General features: G+C 41.8%; 1 protein-coding gene across 1 annotated transcript; it reads right to left on the bottom strand.

Annotated features, from left to right (window-relative positions):
• Positions 1 to 12,275: 12,275 nt before the first annotated feature.
• Positions 12,276 to 21,997, bottom strand: leo1 (LEO1 homolog, Paf1/RNA polymerase II complex component). Its single transcript, XM_085404920.1, has 14 exons — positions 21,841 to 21,997; positions 20,533 to 20,684; positions 19,949 to 20,229; positions 19,534 to 19,742; positions 19,165 to 19,266; positions 18,961 to 19,055; positions 18,649 to 18,797; positions 18,456 to 18,540; positions 18,270 to 18,364; positions 18,036 to 18,170; positions 15,365 to 15,500; positions 12,996 to 13,188; positions 12,766 to 12,863; positions 12,276 to 12,575 (listed from the first exon to the last, which is right to left on the bottom strand). The coding sequence occupies exons 1-14, from the start codon at positions 21,896 to 21,898 to the stop codon at positions 12,462 to 12,464; spliced, it is 1,902 nt and encodes a 633-aa protein (XP_085261046.1). The 5' UTR covers positions 21,899 to 21,997; the 3' UTR covers positions 12,276 to 12,461.
• Between the last annotated feature and the right edge of the window lie 2,097 nt (positions 21,998 to 24,094).

The raw sequence follows: 24,094 nt of genomic DNA on the forward strand, positions 1-24,094 counted from the left end.
CTGTATTACTAGAATGACAGTGCATTACTCCAACAAACACCATCCTGATGTTATTGGTCCAATTATCTTTTGAAGTTCTTTTCTTTTTTCCACCTCAATTTTAACCCAGTTTGTCCACTTCAGCGACCCAGCTATGTACTTGTGTCCACACTTATCCGCTGTGTCACAGCTGAGGGGAATAAAAGTAGGTCAGACTGAATATGTAAAGGGGCCCTTAAAAGGGGCTACCCAGCAGGATAGATCATTGTCTCCTAACGGAAGGTATGATAAATATGTGTAGTCCAGGTATTAAAACAGACAAAAGTGTGCCCTCCTTATATGAACTACAAACAAGCCACCTTGATGTAAATAAACATTTAAGGTTTTTTGTTTTGGATAAAAGGATAAGGGTTGGGAAATAACTGTAACTCAGCATTTTCTAAAGTCATACATGTGCTGTTTTGTGTGTGTGTGTGTGTGTGTGTGTGTGTGTGTGTGTGTGTGTGTGTGTGTGTGTGTGTGTTTGGCTTCTCCGTAATGCACTGGGTGCTCTTATTCAACTGATGCTCTATTTGTGGAAGTATCCATGGTGATAATGATTTGCAGTCATGGAAAAAAGGGCGGATGGACAAGTGGATGCATCTATTTGGCACACATGTGATCTCTGCTCTTCCTGCCAGTTTATTTACCCGCTCAAACAAAGGCTGGGAGAGTCTGATACGGGTTACGAGGGTGAGAGTGTTTCCTAAGAAGTTCCTGAAAATCCTGGATGATAAAAATGAGGGAATGACACGGAGGAACGGAGAGGTTAGAGCGTTCTGACGGCTGACACAGAGGTCAGGTCCTAAGAGTGATACCTGGAATCACAACCTGATTTAATAATTCCCGCTCTATCGGGGAGGCTGTTTTGGACAGACAAAAAGTCTCACTCAGCAGAAGCAAGCTCATTGCTCATCTTACTTCTCTCTGAAGTTCACTGTGGGGTGATTTCATAACAGCAGTCCAGTAACGATAAAGATAACAAAGACCAGACCATCAGTCACCAACCAATCAAAGCAGACATTTATATTAAAGTGTCCAAAGTGGAATCTAAATATTACCCTTGGTGCTGCGTGCTGCTGACATCGTTTTCTCTGATGCTTTAAAGCTACAGCGTTGTGTCACAGGATTGAGGACATCGCGTTATTGTGACATTAATTTAAAGCTATCGAATGCATGACGCAGTGTGTGACAAAGTAAGTATTTCAGATCTCTTCAGGGACTCCTAAATATCTGTTACTATGACAGTTATGAAAAGCTGTGGGTGGTTCAGCTGCAGGAAAAAAAGTTTCATCAAAACTTTTGTTCTTCCAAACTTAAAAGTAAAATCAAACTGGTTTCTAGGCAATTCAGATTATACTAGACTAAGATAACCAATCAACTAGTGTGTGCAAATGTAGAGATGGTACATTAGGCATCTGTCATCCCACTCTGCATGCTTTAGCTTATCAAAATCATGGCGGTAAGATAGAGGGTAGACAACGGATGAGTCAAGAGGGAAGAGAGAAAGACAGAGAGTTTGCTTGGCTTGGCTTGGTGCTGTCAGGGTGGTTAGATAACTGAAGGTCAGGGGCAGAATGTACTGTGCAGTGAGTCGCAGCGGGCTCTGAAATACTGCAGGCTAGGGAGACTGGGCAAGCTCTCTGCCCACACCTGACCTCAGCACCTTTCTCCCTTCCTCCACTCTCTTCCATAACATACCTAAGCTCTCTCTCTCTTAATTTTCCTCTCGTTCTCCCTGGTGGGCAAGCCATGCATTCTTTCATTAGCTTTAAGTCTTTTCTATTTTATCCGCTTAAATGTATGATCTGCTGATGGGCTTGGAGTAAACATCTACTGCATTACTTTGTTCATCTTTCACATTGAGGAGGAATTTTGGACAACTCCTCTTTACTGCGTTGCTTCAGTTCATTGAGGTTTTCAGGCATTCGCTTATGCACAGTCCTGCCAGAGTATTTCAAGTAGGTCGAGGTCTGGACTAGGCTGCTGTAGCACCTTGACTCTTTTATTTTTCAGTCATTCTGGTGTAGATTTGCTGTTTTTCTTGGGACCATTGTCCTGTTGCATGAGCAAAGCTTTAGCTGTCAGACAGATGGCTTCACCTTCAACTCCAGAATACTTTGGTACACAGAGGAGTTCATTGTGGTTTAAATGACAGCAGGTGGCCAGGTCATGTGACTGCAAAAGAAACCCAGATCATCAGCCCTCCAACGCTGTGCTTGAAAGTTGGTGTGAGGTGATTGTGCTGTGTTTGTTTTTGCCAAATATAGTGCTGCGCATTGTGGTGAAACATTTTTCCACTTTGTTCTCATGTGCGCAAAAAACATTGTACCAGAAGTTCTGTGATTTTTCAGATGTATTTCACATGCTACTGACCTGGTATATTTCTATGGAAGCAATAAGTGGGTACTTAGTTTTTTATTGTACCTTTTAAAACTTTGGTTTGTTTGTTTTTTGCACAATACTGTATTTTCTATATGAATTTGACCCATTTGTGTCTACATGTCAGCTGATAATCACACATCCAATGCTAACTCTTTCTCGCATATGAAACAACCAAAGATGATAGCTGAACTCATGTTTACTTGATAAAACTACCTACATTTAAAAAAGCTGACATTTAGGACTTAAATGAAACAGTTACTCATCAAAAAAATGTAGCTCAAATGTCAAAAAGTGTTCAATGTCTCAATTTTGCTCAAAATGCATTTTCTCATACACAACCACATCATAGGATGTTAATATAGATGAGCAAATGTGTGAGCAGCACTTGTGTGATGTTTTACTTAGTTATATCTGCAGTATTTGTTGCTACAATAAAAAATGTTTAGCTTGGTTTGGTGGTTTCCCGTTTTGGGCTATGGCCCAGATGTTCTGCCCAGATGTTGCCTAAAAGATAATTCCAAAGATGATGAAGTGATTAGTGGTATGAAGTTCTGTTACAAAACTTAGTATATAGTTTAAATCACTGTGAGCAGCCCATGCTATAAGCATGTGTATGACTACATCTGTACTTGTCTGTATGAAACACACAGGTCAGATCTTTGCAGCTAAACCTGTTGTTAACCATGCTTTGCTTGTATGAACACTAACATCTATCCATGCCAGACAGCAGTAGGGAGAGAGCTACTCGGGATACTGGTGCATTTATCGATGGTGCACTACTTTTTGTGTTTAATGAGGGAGAAAAGTGACTCTGACTGAAGAGAATCTGTAACACAAAGGGTCACCTTGCTTTTCTTAAGTTTTCTCTGTTTTTTTTTTTCATTTGGAAAAGCTCAAGTGTAATCTGCATACGCAGCAGCTCACAGTTGAAGGTAACCCGTTGTTTACAGATTAAATCACGATCCTTCGACAGAACAGGCTGACCCAAATCGTTAAGGTCAGAAGAAAAAAAAAAAGAACCCAGATGATACGGGATTGTTACAGTTGTGTTTGTGTGTGTGTGTGAATAACACACACCTGCTTGTGCATAAGGGAAATGTTAGTGTTAAGACCCCTGCAGCGGTCTCTGGGCCAGTGTCATGTGTGAGTGTTTGTGAGTGTTTGAGGATCCTGTAGTGAGGGTAGGGTATTGTATTTCTATTTTATTTATTAGCCTCTTATATAAGCACCAGCAGGGAGAGGGGACATACTGAGACAGGGGAAAAGGGCACCGAGCTATGAAATACAATCAGAGTGGACAGAGTTGAACTGTTATTGAAGTAAGTCAACAAACGGCAGAAAAAAAAGGCTTTTCACTACACAGACTTATTCCGATTATTGAGTCTTCTAAAATGTGTATTCTCTGAAAACAATTTGGCTCAATGTTAGCCCAGTGATGGACTAGCGATCAGTCCAGGGTGTAAACTGCCTTTGGTCCTGTGACAGCTAGGATAGTTTCCAAACCCCTGTGACCACGAACTGGATAAACAGTTAAGAAAATAGTTGAATGGATAACCACCACATTCTTCAGAGACTGAAACTGTTACTTATAGCCCGATCCGTACCAACAAAACAAAAGTGATGCTACCTACTTGTGTTATGGTCTCCACAGTTTGAAGCATTAATTTTAGAATTGTGTCCACTGCCTTGTTGGTTTTTGGTATCTTAAGTGACCAGATGAGTTATCAGGCTGCAGCCATAGACATGAGACAGGTATCAATCCCTGCGAATTGGTGTGAAAAGGCAACAACACCAAACAACACAGGTTCAAATGGTTCAAATATGCTGATATGAGCCCCCCTCCAGCAAAAAAAGGCAGGATCTGAACCAGACTCTGCTGTTGTTATTTTATTTTATTTTGTTTTATTTTGAAGGAACACATTTTATTTTATTAAACTTGAGAGTCTATGGGAGGCAGCTTCAATTGGCCACTGAATGAACTGGTTTTTTTGCACATCCATGTTGGCTTTATTATTCAGCCCTGGAAATGGCTACTACTACTGTGTGGGACAAATCATAGACTATAACCAAGCCGTGTAACCTTAGTGACCAATTATTTCATGAGGTTCTGGTGATATAGAAAACCCAAATGCAAGCCTTGGAGAAAGATAGAATAGAATAGAATAGAATAGAATAGAATAGAATAGCCCTTTATTGTTATTGTACATGTACAATGAAATTGTAGGTGAACCACACTGACTGTGCCAGAATAAAACATAAATAGTAGACAGCAGGAATAAATAGCAAACAGATGGAAAGATGAAAAAAACACAGAACAAACCTTCAAATTCAACAACAAAATACAAGAAAAAAACAACAACTAAAAAACAAACATGCGTAAATAGAGACAGGGGAAAACAACAGACACTCAGAGACATGAAGGAACACAGGGCTGTACACTCAGCAGCTATTTCATTAATAATATCTCGCTAGTAGAAGGTTCTTCCTTCAGAACAAATTCACAGATTCAACAGAGTTTCAAGAAAGTGCCTGAAACATTCCTCAGAAATGTTCGTCCATCTTGACATGACAGTTTCACGCAGTTGCTGCAGATCAGTGACGAGAATCTCCCATTCCACCAGATTACAGAAGTGCTCTACTACTCTGTGCAGTCACTATGGAAGCCGTTTGGTGTCAAGGAACTTCCTGTGATGAAACCAGTTTGAGATTATTTAAGTTTGTGACATAGTGCGTTATCCCACCGGAAGCAGTCATCACAAGATGGGTACCCTGTGGACATAAATAGCTGGATAACAATAATAAGGTTGGGTCCAACATTTACATGATGCTGAGTTGGTACTAAGGGGCCTAGAGTCCATCCATCCGTCTGTCCATCCATCTATTTTCTTTTGCTTATCCAGGTTTAGGTCAGGGGTCCAGCAACCTACACACAAAAGTAAAAAAGTAAAATGTATCTGTTACAAAGTGCGGTCCCCAACCTTTTTTGCGCCACGGACCGATTTATGCCCGACAATATTTTCACAGCCCGGCCTGTAAGGTGTCGCGGATAAATACAACAAAATAAAACTAGTACCGGTACCGAAAAAAAGAAGATTTATTCATAACATACGTGAAAAGACCCAGGAAAACCGAGTTAACGATAACAAAATAACGCTGAAACCCGATAAAAACCCTGAAAACAATACATTTCACACACGAGCATCAACTCTCGCGGCCCGGTACCAGATGACTTATGGACCGGTACCGGTCCGTGGCCCGGGGGTTGGGGACCGCTGCTTTACAGAGCTCACACCTCTCTCTCCCCAGCCACCTCCTCCAGCTCATCCAAGGGAACATTTAGGCATACCCAAGCCAGCTGAGAAACATAATCTCACTAACATGTCCTGGTCTCACCCCGGGGATGTCCCAGAGCCACGATGTGTCTTGTATCCTTATGAGCATGCCACAAGATGAGGCATGCTAATCGTCTTGTATCCTGCTTGTGTTCACAATCTCCTTCTTTCTGTTATTAAGCCAACTATCTTGGCCTCACTGTTACTGTACGCTCTTTTCAGAATACACTTTGCCACCATGGGAGGCGCTTGGTCCACCTTTGCTCCTATTAACTCAGTATGCTCAAGGTTTTTCACTTGGAACTCTTCTCTACACCATGTATATGCTCTCCATTGGTCAGATCAAATCTCTACTAGCTTTTTTCCCACCTAATGAACATCTCTCAACTTTGTCCATCACTCACTGACTCTGCAGCAGAGACCCTTATCCATGCCTTTGTCTCCACCTGGATGGATCATTACAATGGGGTCGTGTTTTGGATTTCCACCAAAGCCCAGGACAGAACTCAGCCACCAGGCTTCTAACACCCACTAGCTCTGAGAACATATCACCCCCACCCTCATAAATCTCCACTGGCTCTCGTTTAAGTCACGCATTACTTGCGAGATCCTTCTTCTCTTCAGTACCTGTCTGACCTGCTGCACCCATACACAGAGCCTTCTGTGTGGCTCTTTGTATGGGCCACACTGAAGGCTCCCCTTGGAAATCAGTGTTATCAGACCACAGACAGTATTAACAGTAATGTCATCCAATGGTTTCAGAAGTCCTGCTCTCGAGCCTTGAGATCAATGCTCCCACTATCACTGTCTTGGTTGCAAATAGCTGGATTTGACAAGGTTGAAGAATTGCCAATCACAGATCAGCCCCCATTTTGAAACAGTACGACCAAGATTTTAAAAACAGAGCCTGTAAGCCCATAAACCCATCAGGAAATATCATTCTCCCACGGACTGGAGGTCTGTTTGTACCCACAGCTATGGTTACTCAGCAGCCTACAGATAGAGTGCAGGTTTAAGGCACTTGCACAGTGGCTTCACTTTTCAGACCCAGAAGCTTCACCCGTTTTATACTGTCTCTGATTCAGACACATGGAAACACGTCATTGTTTACTTAGAGCAGCACCTAGCATAATACTGACCTAGCCACTGCCTTCTCTTGGTCCTAGTTGGCAGAACGGTGCACAATTTAGCCCCAAATTACAACCTCCAAGGTGACTTGTGTTTTGCTGTGCAGTTGCAAGTCTTTACCCTCTCTGCGCTGGTCTGCCACAAGCACAGAATATGTGATGTTACAGATTCCAGGTACAGGCTGAGCAGCAGGCAGATTGCTATAAGAAACATCAGAGGTGATACAGAAAAAGAGAGAGAAGAAAACAAGAAAAAAGAGGGTAAAATGCTGCAGTCCTCTCCTCTCTGCCTCACCCCTATTCAGTCAGTGCTGACTGTGTAGCAGTGCCTCTCTCACTCCCCCACTCCTTACTGTGTGAAATTGGGTTTACATAACCTACTGCAGTCTGAGATAACGCAGCGCACCACGACTGGCGACATCTTCTCCTTAAAGGCAACAAAGACACACAACATTTGCATGAAGCAGCATTAAACATGCATGGCAGTACCATGCATAGACTAGTATGTGGTATACTAAAGGCTACTGTTTCTGCACGCCATTGTTGTGTGCAAAAACACGTATGTACAAACATCTGCGCGCTCACAGGCCTCTTCTGAGTAAATGAAATGGAAAACGCTAACGCTCTTCCATCACTCATTGCTGTCGCCCACAGCAATGAGTGGTTTAGGTGCATAAAAATATCCATAGCTCTTTAAACACTGCCGTCCCCCTCTCGCACATAAGCCTGTACCATGTGAACAGTATTCAAGAGGTCTTTGATATGTTCTCTTGTAATGACAGTAGTCTCCGGATACATCAAAAGTATGTGTGTGCAGCACAGAGGGGCCGTTGTCAAGAGAGAGAATGCACCCAGTTTATGCAACTCTTACTTAATCACTTCGTGTTTTACCAGTTTTGTATAGGCTTGTTGGCTACAGCCAGTTCTGTCTGGATGGAGCTGGGCAAGAGGTCACTTTCCAGGGCTGTTATCTATCTCTGGGAACCCAGTTTGTGTGCTTGTGTGTGCGACACTCTGCGTCATTCTGGCTGATGAAGTTGAATCAGTTACCAGGATTGTTGTTCCCTACATTCTCCTCTTACTGTGTAGCTCAGAAGGGATCAAGTCACATTACCTCAGTCAGCCTCATTTGTTTTCTAACAGCTGGAGGACTGACGTACCAACTGGACTGGACTGAACCTTTTTCCTAGTAAAGGTCCTGGTAAAGCTTCAGGACTTGAATTACCCAATGAATTAGCCAATAGCAGCACATGAAGTTCATCTTGAAGGTATATTTTTAATGAAGATTTTTTAAAAATAGATTGATAGTAGGAGCCTAAAAAGAAGTGCATTTTGAAATAAAACCTATTAGACTATACCAAATCAGCATATCTGACAGAGTGACATATTTGAGTATACAGAAAAAATGTTTTAAAACTTATCAAGTTGATGAATTTGAAAAGATTGTAAGCCTATGATTAATATTTTCATACTGGTGATCCCACTAATGCTACTGGCTGACAATTGGCACCAGAATTAGTTTTGTATTTTCCAAAACAGTTTCTATTTTTTTATTTAATATTGACTTTTGGTTTTGTTTTGTTTTGTCTGTCTTGTCTGGCAGCATCAATCTTTCAGATCACAATTCTGATTGCAAATGCTGCATCGTGGTGCTAGAACAGCTATGGAGAGTCTCTATAGGCTTTTCTTGTTCATCTTTCATCTGTTCGTTTATTCATTTGTTTTTGTGTCATTTCAGATATTGCATCATATGTGGAATAGTATGGCAATGTCTAAGGCAAGACAGGCAAGAGACAAAAAGAAGTGGTGATGGGGGGATAGAAATGGGGGGATAAAAACAAATACCAATGTACAATGTATCACCAACTGGTGCACCTGTAAGAGACAAAGGAAACTCCCAAACAAACATACAGCACCTGGAACACACACACAAAAAGAAAAAGCACAGATACATAAATCAACAATCTTCTTATAGTGTGTGTAAGAGAAAGAGAGAGCGAGTATGAGTGAGTGTATGAGAGTGTCACAAATGTACTTAACGATGAGGGTGGGAAGCCTGCAGCGTAACCTGTAATGACCACCACCACAAATTGAAAGCGACTGACGTTTTGTTTTTAATTCAGTTTAGTTTAATTTAGATTACAGTTTGGATTTTTGTAGTTTTGTTTTAGTTTTTGTTTGTTAGTTATAGTCTTTTTTTTATTATTACAGTATTACTATAAGAAGGACATATGTTAGGGGCAAGATTTAGATAAATCCACAGGTATTGCTACAGGTATCGCTAATTTTTATTTTAGTTAATTCAATTTTACATATAACTGTAACTGCAGCAATATACTACTAATACAGTTATGTTTTATTGTTGAAGCACCAGTCTTCTTGTAGAATGAAATATCTCACTGGGTACATCGCATTCATTTTGTCCAGGTACGATACTTGGTGCTTAGAGACACACTAATCATAGACTGTACATAAAAGATGCATTTAAGCCTTTTTTCCATTAGTACCTACTCGGCTCGGCCTGAGGCGGCTCGAAGTGGCACGATTCACCTTGACTCATATTCCATGAGAATCGAGTACCAGCTAATGGTCATTATAGCAATGCGAAAAGGCATCCTGTGACGTAATAGTATGCTACATGAATGCCACAACAAAGGTGGACGTCGAGGAGACGATATACCTGCTGCTCCATCTGTGGCTTGTAGTTAGACTCGAGGACCACAGCGTTGTCTTTTGTAGCCATTTCCCTCATTGCCGGGTTGCGATTTTCGTGAAGGAGATGCTCTCATGACTCATCAAGTGACCCCTCTGACCAGCCAATCGTTGGTATGCAGTCTGCTGACGTCTTTTTGAATCGGTCGGAATCCCGGCAGAGAAGGTTCTGAAAGAGAACTTGGTACCAGGTGCTAACGTATAAGGGTCTTTAGAGTTGAGTTGACCCTTTTCGCTGTCACCATCTTGATATTTTGAAACCAGATGTGATGAGTGAGGGGTGGATCTGACTCAGAAACCAAGGGGCACTGCAGACTCACACAGCAGTGTCTAGTCCACAACAAGGTACAGTTATGGAGCTCAAACTACCCCACTGACATCCTTAAATATGTATGAAGGTACAGCTTCAACTGCTGGATCAAACCATAAAATTCTTCCTGCTGCTGACTGCTTATGAGAATTTGATTAACCCAGAACCTGTTTCTTCCTATTCATGATTAGAACGATCAGTGCCAGCTCATTGTCACTTGGTGTTGACTTCATTTGTTTGATATTACAAGTTTTTTTGAGGATACAGTTTTTGCAAAAGCAATGCTTCCCTTTTATTTATAGAAGCATATGATGGGCTCTTTTGAGGACATTTCTTATCATTGTTATGCTGATGATATTCAGTTGTACGTTTCTTTTATGTCCGAGGATTTATCTAAGCTTCAGCGTCTGAATGATTGCTTAGATTTGATCAAACGTTGGATGGCTGCAAATTTCCTCCAACTCAACGAGGGGAAAACCGAAGTCCTCTTATGCGCCCCTGATAGGTTTCTATCGCAGATAGTGAAAGCCCTTGGTCCTCTCTCACTTTATGTTAAATCCTCTATCAGGAATTTAGGTGTCACCTTTGACTCGAGTCTCACATTGGATGGGCATGTGAAATCTCTGGTTCGGTCTTGTTTTTATCATTTAAGAAATGTGGCTAGGCTAAGCCCGGTTTTATCTCGCTCTGAACTTGAGATTGCTATACATGCTTTTATTTCGTCACGCTTGGACTATTGTAACTCGTTGTTTATGTGTCTAAGCAAAGGTTCTCTGGATCGTCTGCAGGTTGTGCAAAACGCTGCAGCTAGACTTTTGACAAAATCCTCCAAGTAGTCACATGTGACACCGTTATTATCTCAGTTACAATGGCTTCCTGTTAAATTTAGAGTTGATTTTAAGATCCTGGTCTTGACCTACAGAGCTGTGCACGGACTGGCACCTGCCTACATCTTTGATCTGCTACAGCCCTGTGTCTCTAGCAGGTCTCTGAGGTCATCTGATCAGGGCTTACTTGCTATAAAAAATACTAAGAGGAGGACTAAGGGTGATAGAGCTTTTGCCACTGTGGCCCCGAGACTCTGGAACTCCAAGTATTAAGAACTGTGGACTCAGTAGCTGTTTTTAAAAAACAACTCAAAACTTACCTTTTTAAAACTGCTTTTGGTTAATTTTATGCCCGTTTTATTTTCTCTTTTTAAATCTTTTTATGACTTGTAATCTTATGTGCAGCACTTTGTGATTCTGTCTTGAAAGGTGCTATATAAATAAAAATTTATTTATTTATTTATACAAAAACTTATATAATAAGTTAACAAGCTTGGTTATCATAGATAGGCTCTAGTAGTACATTGGCAAATATATAATTTGCCAAATAATTATGTAAGAAAAAAAACCCTAAAATGCCGTAAATGTTTCAAGAGGTTCTGTCATGAATCAACTGAAGTGATGCTTCACTGTTATAGTGGCTGCAGCTGCCTGTGTTGGTCTCAACCTGCACATTGCTCAGTGAAGCAAACAGGTTGTTTATGCAGTTTGGAGAATAATAAGCCAGGTTAGCTTGCTAATAGTAACACTAATTAGTGTTTCTTTTACAGCATTTAGCTGCAGGCAGGCTGTCATATCTCACTTTAATATGAGATTTAAAATGTTTTCTTTGTTTATATGACTATGTAATTCAAGTCTGCAGGGTTCCTGTGAGGTTTCACATCTTCTAAAACCCTTGGTGTCCTGACAGTTGAAACTGTGACGATTTGGCAATAATAATGGCACCGATCTATGGTTGACAATTTAAAAGGGTATCTATTAGCAGGCCCTATAAGGGCTGGATGTTTAGCAGAGGTGTAGCAATGGCATGGGTTAGAATATCAGAGGGGGTGCCAGTGAAAGCTTGGGACTTCCTACAGCTGCTTGTACAGGAAGAAGTAGATATTCCTACTCCTTCCTCTGCAGGCAGGTTATTGAGGGGGGGGGGGATCTTCTCCCACAGAACTACAGCTCCTTTGTCTCAAACCCCAAATCCTCTAATCTCTTGTGTCTTCTATCAGGTGGGTTTTGGCATCGTCTCCTCCTCTGACAACACTACACTCCCCGGTTCTTTCCTGAAACATTCACACGAACTGCAAAAAACCCAAAACAAAACCAAAAAACCCCACCACCTCTAAACCAGCGCACTGAAAACACTGGTCAATTATGTGTGTACATGAGGGAGAGGAACAGAAATGGCAGATGCTGCTTCTATGCCATTAACTTAATCTTTCGGCAGCCCACAGCAATTATGCCATTAACAGCCTCCCCTCGAAACGTAACAGTTTGTTTCATAACATCGCAACAGCGTGATTCATATATATATGATTCATGGTGTTAAAAAGATGAAGAGGCCTCGAGAAGCTTTGGTTACATAAAACCACCGTTTTTTGTTTTATTTCTCACCTCTTCTGTACACAACATAAACAAGCAAACACACAGACACAGCCACCCACAAACAGGTCATAAGAAAATATACAAAAAATATGGCTGTTTATATGCCATGCGGGCTGAGCACTGATAATACAGTGGAATGATAAGGGAAGATGAATTATTCCTCGTCGTCTTCCTCGTCTTCTTCGTCGCTGATGACATACTTCTTTGCCTTTTTGGTGGCCGTTTCCTCGTCATCTTCTGCCTTTCTCTTGCCTGATCCCTCGCCCTCCTGTGACAGGAGTACATACAGCGTTCAGTTACACTTCAACAGTGAGTGCAGAAAAGCTTTCCTGCTCTGAAGAGTCTAGCTTTTGCTGTCCTGCTTAGTTACAAAGGATAATGAGAAAAGTTGGCTTTTTTTCTACACGGTGTCCAGCCTCACACCGCCCCCTGTCTGTCAACCACATCACTGCACCTACCTCGTCACTGTCCAACTTCTTAGCCTTCATCAGCCTCTGGGCTTTATCGTCATCAGAACCTTCATCACTGTCTGATGAGTAGATCCTGGCTCGCTCCTCTGTACGTGAGGCAGAAAGAGAAGAGCGTGTGCATCAGGCCTCTGTAACTCCCAAACACGTCTCAACATACGAGGAAAAAAAATTATAGAAACAAAACGACAGCAGTCAATGTGAAACGCAGTCATCCTCACCTCTCAGGCCACTTCCACCCTTATACTTGCTCTTGATGGCTGCAAGGCTGATCGCCTCCTCGCCCTCTTCCTCGTCGTCATAGCGATCGGGCTCCAGGTAGCTACTGCTCAGGCCTCTCTGATGCTGCTTCTCCCTTATCCTCCTCTGCTGGGACTCCCTGCGGATGGAGGCTCGCAGCCGCTCCTCCTCTTTCTGCCAAGACAGACCCGAGTGGCGAATTTATACAAAAATCATTTCAAGGCATTTAATTTCTAGCTGCTTAGTTGTTAATTGTTTTTCCCCAAACACACTGAGAAAAAAGGTCGCTTTTTATGTTAGGTGTGGGAAAAGTCTAATTAATTTCCCTTTAAAGCAATAAGCTGGCCTTGTTGGAAAAAAACAATAAGAAATGAGCCTATTATTCGTTTTTGCTCTAAAGTACATTTACCCTGCTTGTTGTTCTGTTATTCCTATAACATGACAATTCCTCACTGGAATAAACAGAATTAGCTGTCCTATAATAAAAGGACAACTGCAGGCAGAGTAAGGACAAACGAGAGAAAGGGTAATTACTTTCTAAAACATTTGCCCTCCTGCCCATTTTAAGTTTGACAATCAGCTAGTGCCAGTTAGTCAAAAATGTGCTTCAATAACCTTTAACTTTAAACAGGAACACACGCTTACTCAGTCTGAACATTATTAGGCATCTACAATATGTCTATAGCAAACCTTACTATCAAAAGAGCCGTTTTTAAGCAATTCTTGAACCCTCAAAAAGCATATTTAAGTCTTGATGTTCCTACTTATTTAAGCTACCTGCCATATGTTTGCGGTGGCAAAAGAATTTCCCAGCTTTCACAGAATAAAGTGTCTACTGTGTATAACTTAGCCCATCAGTATTACTAATATATCTAAATACTTCAAATCTTTTACCACATGTGACTACTCTTCATGATCATTAGTATTTTGTGCTTTAACTTTGCATTTTCATTACAATAATACTGTGTTTTCTAATCTAATCAAATTCATTTATCATGTTCTTATTTTTATTACCAACAATGAAACAATTGTGAAGAGAGGGGAAAAAAAAATATCCATTAGCTTGTTTCAGCATACTTTGAAACAGAAGCTTGACTTGGGTAACTAAAAGCAATGCTGTTTACTTTGAGTCCTACCTGAATCCAATCAAAAGGAGGCTACTTTGATAGTAAATAAAAAATATAACAGTCTAATATCTTAAAAAAAATAAAAATAAAGTGAAAGCAAATAAAATAAAGTTTCAATTTGATTTTGACTAAAGCCAGCAGTGTTGGTGGTAAAGCAAAGCATTCCTTATCCATTTTTCCTGCATGGATCTCCAGAGCCACAGCTTCAACACCCCATGGGCTTTAGAGCAGGAGTGGGCAGTTAATGTGGGTACACGACAACCTGTGGCCCCCTCTGCCCACCATTGCTCTAGAAATCTACACATTGCGCAGCTACTGAAGCTCCCATTATGATTAGCTTTGACTGTCTGCCCAAAGGCTAGATCAGTGTCAGAATTATGACACTGCAGAAGCGATTAGAAACTGTGGAAACTTAAAAGACATTTAAAACCTATAAACAAAGACTGTGCTGTGGGCTACTGGTGTGTTTTTTGTACTTTAGTGCAAGCTTAAGGATTTCTGTCGCCAATTACCACCCTTTTCCACATCTACTACATTTTAGCTGCTCCTACCACATCTAACAGATGTCATGCTTTTTTCTTAAAAGTAAAGCAGCCTGATTTCAGCTGCTGGTACTGAAACAGCCTGTTTGGGCTGTTTGAGGCACAACAGAGGGAAGGACCTATGAAGTGTACTGAAATTACACCTGAAATCCACATTCTGTGGAAATGTGAGACTGGCATACACTTGTATAAAGGCACGGACCCTTGTTGCTGTTGAACTGTAATTATGATAACTTAAGAACCACCAACTGGGAGTACTGACTACAAACAATGGGGGAAGCGTAATTGATGTCTAGTATTTGGGCGTCTATTGTTAATTATTCAAACTCGCACAATCCCCACTGACGCACATTAGACGTCATCATGCAGGACACGAGTGTTTAAAATACAAAGAGACAAATGTGTGTTTATATGTTTTAAAAGCCATTTTAAGCTAATGCTGCACAGTGAAGAACAATGTAATCTGCAGTCTTTCTCGAGCCGACAGTAAACGCATCACCAGAACTCTAGACTGGTTGACTCAGTTTCCATTTCACTCGCCACTGCGTGACCACATTATGCAAGCATGTCAGGTTATATTATTATGTAAGCAGCCATGGTGCCTGTCAACAGCTGACCTCATCTCACTCTTCCGGTCTCTGTGGTAACAAAAGAATTCCCACACCGGACGGCTCGTGCTACCTTGATCATTTCATTGCGATGGGACTCGGGATCTCGTCCAGCCATGGGAAGGATTCTGATCTTCTGTGTCTTTGAGCAGCGGTCAGCCAGAGACAGGGTCATCTTCCTGTGGGTGGCGCTGTCTGTGGAGTGGGGTCTGGAAGTGCAGAAAAAACAACCTGAATAATAACATTTCCCCAGTACGTCTTCATAAAAGTGAATCTCTTAAGAGTGGGAGGTTTTCACACATTTTTTCCCTTTTCTTCTTTAACACATAGATCACACTTCTGTGTTGCAAACAGGCAGAAAGAAAAACACAGTATCGACTGCCAAACCTGTTTTAGCCCACACTCATTAAATCTACCTTGTGGAGTTTTTAATATCGCACGCTTTATTTCTATCTTGGGCAAACACATTGCACACAGGGCATGTTAAGCATATCCCTGCCAGTAATGTAATGCAGAAGGAAACTAAAGCACAAGCTAATTTATAGCTAACTGTCATCTTTATTAGGTCATGCAGCATTAGGTACATGCTGGTCTTTATGTTGCCCTGTGCTTTCACACATTTCCATGAGCTCCATATAGAGATTAAAAGTTGCACTGAGAACCTCTGATGTTATTTTGTGATGTCTTGCTAATAAGAAAGAGACTCCCACTCTGCTGCTGTGGAATCTCTGTTCACAATGATTCACGGCTACACAGCAACAAGCACTGAGAGCAGGTGTGGATTAAATAAAACACAATAAAAAATAAAACAAAATGTGCCATTTTCTTATGTACACCTGTTTGACTGTTCCCTAATAGAAATATATGATCAGCCAATCACGTGGCAGCAACTCAGAGCATGGTCAAGATGACCTACTGAAGTTCAATCTGAGCATCAGAATGAGTAAGAAAGGTGATCTGAGGGGAACTCTGAATGTGATATGGTTGTTGGTGCCACACGGGCTGCCTGACTATTTCACAAAGTGTTGATCTGCTGGATATTTCCCACATAACCATCTCCAGAGTTTACTGGGAAAGTTTATAAAAAGAGAAAATATGCAGAAGAGCATCTTTGAACGAATATCACATAAAAACCTGTAAGCAGCAGCTACAGCAGCAAAAGACCACGCTGGGTGCCGCTCCTGTGAGCTAAGAATAGAAACCAGAGGCTACAATTCACCTGGGTTCACCAAAATTGAGCAACAGAAGACAAAAACACTGCCTGATCTGATGAGTCCAGATTTCTCCTGTGACATTCAGATGGCAGGTTCAGAATTTGGCATTAAATTCATGAAAGCATGGATCCATCTGGCCTTATATCAAAAGTTCAAGGCGCTACTGGTGGTGGTGTAAAGGGGTTGGGCGCACGTGTACCCCATAGAGTACCAACTGTGCATCACAACACCAAAGCCTATTTACTACTGCTGCTGACCGTGCCCAGTCCCTTAACACTATAGGGTACCCATCTTTTAATGGCTCCTTCCAGCAGCATAACACACCATGTCACAAAGCTCAACTCATCTCAAGCTGTCAGGTCAATACGGACCAAAATCTCAGAGGAATGTTTCCAGCACCTTGTTGAATCTCTGCCACAAAGAATTAAAGTAGCTCTGATGGCAAAAAGAGGTCTAATCCAGTACTAGCAAGATGTACCTAGCAAACTGGCTGTTGAGTGTAAATGTGGTCTCATTAAGTAGGCGTACATGGATGTAAACAATGCTGGCGCATTAAAAAGCCCCCAATTCTAAGCCAGGTATGACGTAACAAATTCATCAATTATGTCTGCTTGATTAAAAGAACACACTGTGTTCGTTTGACTTCACCAAAGACATCTGTTGTTGTCGAGTGTCTCACGTTATTAGATCCCCAACAATGTTCTTACAATACAAACATTAACTGCTGGCCTCAGCTCCCTCATTTAATGATGACTTATGAAAATATCACCACAAATATAATCTATGCATTTATTAAAAATGCATTAAATTTAACACAAATCACTCACGATGCTGAGACCACTCGAAGCTGTGAATGACAGAGTCATGTGTCTGTTTGGCTTATTTAAGAAAATGTATTTATCTGTAACCTTAAGTTCACTGTCGTATCAAATGACCTCGTGAATGAAGAAGTCTTGTCATACAGTATGTTCTTTAGGTGCTCACATTTTTTTTTTTTTTTAAACGTGAATTTTCTGGCTTTAAAAGAGTTAAAGGTGCTTTTAAAAGGAAAATAAAAGCATTGTAACCATCTGCACGCTGAGCAGTTCTAATCCTAATCAAAACTCAAATGTTAATGCTCCAAGGGAACAAACTGTAATAATGTTCTGTTTGGGAACACGGAGGCCTGTTGCACACTGAGGCAGGTTTGCCCTCATAGACCCATGTGGGGTGAAAGACAGAACATTCAGGTGGATGGGGGGGGAGGCGCTAAGAAGCTTAAACAGTTCTTACTGGGAGAAACCTGTGCAGCTTGCACAAGGTGATCCGGGGACTTAAAGCATTCAGTACATTTCTAAATGGAGCCTGAATGAAGGGTGCCATTGTGGCTGCTGTTGTTGTTGTTTGCAGAGGTAGCCCGGAGTTTGTTGAGAACATATTCTACTGTCAGGGAGCCAGACGGAGGAGGAGTCTCCCTCGCAACTCTCAGTCTGTGCCTAAAAGGAAACAGCAGCCTGTTACCAAAGCCACACTGGCATGTTAGTGCATTACCTGAAAGTGAGTTTGGTTTTGAACACGGCCTGTCCCTGCAGCCCGGTGCCCTGTCGGATGAAAAGGTGATTGTGGTCTCCTTGGAGTGGAGCTTTGTAAACATCGAACACTTCGTTCCCCAGGTGGAGGGACATGCTGTGGAAAGAATGGGAGACTGAAAAGCGTGCCAAGTACAGAGTTATGTCCTGATCGCAGTGTCGCACCCCGCGGCATCCAGCCTGACGTAACACACACCTGCCGTCGGACCATTTGACAATGCGCGCATTGCTCTCTCGGGTTTCATTTCCCTCCTCGTCTCTCTTCGCTCTCCACCGGATTGTGTTCTCCACCTGTGGGGAGAAGATGATGAACATCAGGTGACGTAGGAAAAAAATCTAAATAAATAAAATCTGTCATCCGTCATTTCCAATCTACACAGACCTTCAGTTTGAGCCTGGTCCGCCCCTCTTCATCCAGCATTTCTTCATCCTCAAATTCATCCTCATAGTACTGAGGATCAAACGGCCTAAAAGGGAAAAAAAGAAAAAGAAAAGACAGCGTCAAAGAACATCTAATTATCTTATCATCAAGTGAAAATAATTTTTCCATCTATCTACACTGCACATGCTCTGACCTGGGCTCCACAGACAGGAAATTGGGCAACTTGACAAAATAAAGGTCGGATCCCAAGTCAGTGCTGACTTTTGGGATCTCTACTTCAATACGAGTTTCAGGCGCAGGCTCCTCTTCTGCCTGCTCCCCCTCCATACCATCCTCTGCATCCTAGACACACACACACGAACAAGTGAACAAACACTGTATAATCCAGTGACCCATGACAATAGGGATCAGCTCAGAGAGGCTTAGAGAAAAAGGGGATTTTGGATCTCGTTTAAAAGTGTGATGAGTGCAGAGAAGAACAGAGGGTGAGAGAACAGACACATACCAGGGGCTGGCCCGGGGTCGGGGGCTTCTCTGCATCGCTGTCTGAAGAGATGTCGTCCGCTTCTCCGAACAGGTCATCTGCTGCGGCCTTCTTTGCTGCGGAAGAGTACGGATAACTTTCAGTACCATAAAAATATCAAATTCAGCAGCAGAAACAAAAGACAAATCGTTGCTGCTACGTTGACCCAGTAAGGTTAGGGCTTACGTTTTGTTTCAGCATCGCTGTCTGAATCGGAATCGGAGGCGGCTTTCGCTTTGGGTTTCCGTCCTATGAAATCATCTTCGCTGTCACTTCCTTTTGCAGACTCTGAAAAACAAAACCAAGAAATTTTATGTATCATTTTCCACATGTCACGTTTATAGTGGAGGCACGGGACACCCACGCACATCTTACAGTAAAGGAAAACAGTTCATCGCCTCGTGCAAAGAGTCTGTGTGAAAAATTAATCTCATATTAACCTCTGAGTTTTAAGCTCGGGATAAAATGTTCACATATGGCCCCAATCCATGAAATTTACTGTGTAAAAAGATTAACCCTGGAGGCTGGCTCAGCGGCAGATCCTGGGGGTTGTACCTGATTTCCTGTGCCTCGGTCCCTCATCATCAGAATTTTCTCCCTCTTCGTCAGAGTAGTGGCGTTTCTCCTCCTCGTCCTCCGACTGGTCGCTCTTAGCTTCTCCGCCCCACTTCTCATCTTCCGATTGGTTCTCCCTCCCTGAAGCTTCGCCGTCACTGTGCGGTGTGCCCGGGCCCGACTGCGGAGTCCCAGGATCGCTGTGCATACTGAATAAGAACAAACACGGTAAACATATATTCTGATTTTTATTCCTCTGGAAGTCACTTAATCCCCCATCCACTTCCTTATGACAGATCAAAGACCTGATTGCGTTTCTCAAACTGGAAAAGATATATTTTAGCATCCCGATCTCCGTGCCATCAACGACCTCAGTTAAACAACGGTGAGCTGCAGCCTGTGTGAGACGTCGTACCTTCTGTCTGAGCGAACGCTGCCCCTGTCAGAACGAGGGCTCCCACCGCCAGACATCCCGCTGCCAGCCGGGCTTCCTCCGTCCGACCGGTGACCCCCATCCTCCTCGTCTTCATCCTCATCTCGATGGTCACGGTCCGAGCCGCTGTGCTGCTCTGCGTCGGAGTGATCGTTGTCCCCGCGGTCTGAGCGCATGCTGGCATCTGACTGGTTCCCCGAGCGCTCAGACTGGTTGTCGCTTCCGCTGTGTTGTTCATCCTCACTGTCGTCTCCAAACAGCTCCTGTTACGGAGAAGACACATGAGTACGTTTAGATGCAGCTCATGACTGTATCGTCACACAGACACACACGCACGCCTCAGTCCTTCTACTGCAGACACAGGACACCTTCATTGTGGGATAAACATACTAGATGGTTTGAGGTAGGTTGAAAGTTTATTAACTCAAGTCAATGCAAGATTAACATTACAAAAGGAATACAATTCTCTGAGGTCACTGTGGAAGTTGAAGCAGTATTTTCAGTGGCTAAATTCACAGCTGAACGACTGATTAGGCGGCTGTCTGAACGATGTCTGCAAAATGCACCTTATTCATGCTGGGCTTGCCGGCCTCCTGGCCTTCGTACTCGTCATCATCATCATCCCGCTCCCTCTCGCTGTCACTGCCGCTGCCTGAAGCGTTGCTGACAGAACGAGGCCTCTCCTGCTCCGACTCTGAACCAGAGCCGGAGCCAGACTCTGCAAAGAGATAAAGCAGTCCGATTTATTCTAGTTTGTAGTGCCAAACAGATGTTACTCACTCCTCTCACATTACAAATGTGTGACTAAAAAGGTGAAGCTCAGCTTGTTTAAATCCTCATACTCTCCATATACCAGTGTTTTGTTCAAACAAAGCAGGGCTGGGGGCAATCCTGTTTAAAAGAAATAATATTTATTTATTTATAACCACCTTAAGTCTCTTTGGGGTACAAAATCACAGTATTTCTATGGAAAAAACGAGTGATGCCAGAAAAAGCTTCCAATTATCAACTACTTTTGGACAAAAAGAAGCAAAGATGATATCAGTTAGCTCCTTTTTGTAGACTTTTTAGAAGATTTCAGCATCAACACAACAAAGTGCTTTGATGGTTTTCCACACTTTGTCTCATACAGACATAATATATTTATGTCTCTGAATAATACCCATATTATTATATTTAGACCTTTTTTGAATAAATACTGTTATATCTGACAATTGTTTGTATGGGATTATCTGATGCAATCACAATATTATTTATGTACGGCTGTATCAACAGTGAGTACTGAAATACACAGTGTCATACGGTTTTCTCGTACTGTTCTTCTTTCTGTAAAAATCATTTTAGTAGCAAGTCTGTGGAAATTAAAGATTATGTAGGTGAACTTAGGTGCTGCACCAGTTTGTGCGTGAAGACAATTCTAATTTTGACATAAGGGAATTAAGTTTTTTTAAGGTCTTAAAATGTATATTTGCAGTCGTGCTGCTAAAAAAAAAAACATGAGCGCTGATCACATCCTGCACCACAGCAACAAAACAACTTAAGCCATGGCCCTCCGTCTCAGACACATCACGTGAATCCAAACACTGAAAACCGATTTTTTTTTTAAAAGGAAAAAGAAAATAAGAAAGAAAAAGAAAAGTGAAACTAGGTGAAGGATAAAAGAACTCCACGATGGTTTCCATTAAAGCCAACGTTTAAAACACATTAACATTATTAACGTCTGCCTCGATATAACGAACATCCGCGAAACGTTCCACACCTCACTCTCGCGTTAAAGCTCCCCTCTGCTACGCAGCTGCGCACAACGCGGCACTCATCTAAATGCACAAACTGATGATTAAACAATATAAGCCACGAGTTTCGGGCAACATTACCTCGCTGGTCGTTGTCGCTGTCCCCATCGCTCCCGAACAATTCATCCATGTCCGCCATTTCTTCCAAACTGTAGTAAAACGTGACCTACAGGATATAATCACTGGGTTTAAGGATTTTGGATCCGGGTCAAGCTGAGCTTAAGTGATGTAATAAATCTAGTCAACCGCCAGGGGGAGACACAACACCTGCTTAGCTTCTAACCAAAGAATATTCGTTTATATATACTTTTATGAAAACATCGTTATGTCTCTCCCCTCTCCCCCCCCTCTCCCCCCCCTCTCTCCCCATATATATATATATATATATATATATATATATATATATATATATATATATATATATATATATATATATATATATATATATATATATATATATATATATATATATAAGTAGGCAGTGATATAACAGAAGGAAAGGGTGTAATTTATTTTAAACGTGTACATAGATAGCAAAGTCTGGTTAAATTTAAACCTGGCTATTCGGAGTGTTTTATGGTCTCCTTTCTTTGTTCTGTAGCCTTTTTAAATACTTTCCTTTGCCTGTAATAAATTCTGCAATGGCACACATATAATGTGGCTTTGTGTGTGGGAATAGCAGCTGTGTGACACTGGACGCTATTGTTCACTTTATAACAGCAGGCGTTGTGATGCTGTGGAGAGCTATAACGACTGATGAATTCATGAATGCATCAAAAACACTGGTAGGAATATTACAGTGGTGTTTAGTTATGGCTTAAGTTTGAATGTGCATTTTACCAGCTGGTTTGTCTTTCGTTTTTTTTCTGGCTATACTGGTTGAATTGTGTCAGTGTCAGTGCTGGGAGCCACCTGACAGCATCTGTAAGCCTTTATTAACCTTTGTTTATTACCAGATGCTAAAGCAGTGAGGCTTATTTTCCTCTCAGATAACATCTGTGCAAAAATCCATGTGAAACCTGCTCCACCCTGCATTGTTTTGTTTTTTTAGAGGAAGGCGCTCATGTCTGACACCACTGGAGCAAATCATAACGACAGCCAAGTGCTCTGACACCAGTTAACCCTCTCTCAGGCATGTGTTGATGAATGAAGAAAAACTGATTGCATTAAAAGCCATGTTCCTCTCTGCGCCTCAGTGCAGCTCAAATTCTTGAGCTGTTTATCTTAACAGCTTTAGCAAATAGGGAACCGAGGCATGTCTCAGCACCCTCATCTTTTGCTGAAGTTTTTGTGTTACGGACAAGGCATCTTATAAAACTGCGTGTACAGTTTTATGTGAGCCAAGAAGGTACAAACAATTGAGCAAGGTATGGCTTTTAGTGTAGTTTTTCCTCAACAGCAGTAAGTGTGAAAAAACTGACAGAGTGAATGGGATGTATGCAGGTAAACTCCAGATCAGGATGAGCTTATTGGTGGAGCCGTGGGGAAACTGTCTGAAAAATAATATTGATACGAAGGAGCTGGAGCCGGCAACTTTTTTTTTTTCTTTGCTAAGGTCTTTAATCATGAAAAGTGCATGACACACTGGCAGACCGAAAAGACCATTCAGTGAAAATACATGCTTAAGAGAGAGACCTGCTGCTGCCTCCTTCCTTTGGGTTCTTAGATGTAGTTTATCTGGACATCACTTGCCTCCGCTATGACGCCCAGACAATCAGACAAAGACAAAGTTGGAGTTATTCTGTATCTTTGCACAGCTATCTCTTCTTCTCTCACCCTCTCACCCTCCCTCTCCTGTTGTTACTTCAATCATGAAACTGATCAATGATAAGCTGATTGGCTTTTCTGTCGCAAGTCCCGTCTCCCTTGTTTGTTTATCGCTCACTTTGCGCAAGACAGAGGAAAACAGCGGGTGTCCGCTGTACAACAGCAGCACGTTTAAGCTTGATAAGCTGTTGTTATTGTGAATTTATTTAATATTACTTTCTAGTATCAGCTGATGTTTGCTGGAGCCACAGCACCACACTTTTCATTCAAAGGCTTTATGGCTTTTCTGGTGGGCCGGTCTCTAGTCAAAATGCCCGATTTTTTGTCCCAGTCCAGCCCTGGTACACAGTGTAAGCTTTGTGCAAATGCTTGTGTTTGCATAAAAGAAAGAGAGAGAGTTTGATTTGCATCAAAATCTAATATTAGTGGAACAGTGACAATAAATGATAAAATATAGAATAGTAAGTATGATATACTAATATGATTCTAAATGCAGCCTAGTAGAATTTCATCTTAAATGAACATGCCCTTAAAGTCTGCAACACATGGTGGAGTTTACTCATTTAAT

Source organism: Rhamphochromis longiceps, linkage group LG1, assembly GCF_057381845.1.
Source record: "Rhamphochromis longiceps isolate RC_006_pf linkage group LG1, R_longiceps_female_GT1.1, whole genome shotgun sequence".
Classification (NCBI taxonomy): Eukaryota; Metazoa; Chordata; class Actinopteri; order Cichliformes; family Cichlidae; genus Rhamphochromis; species Rhamphochromis longiceps.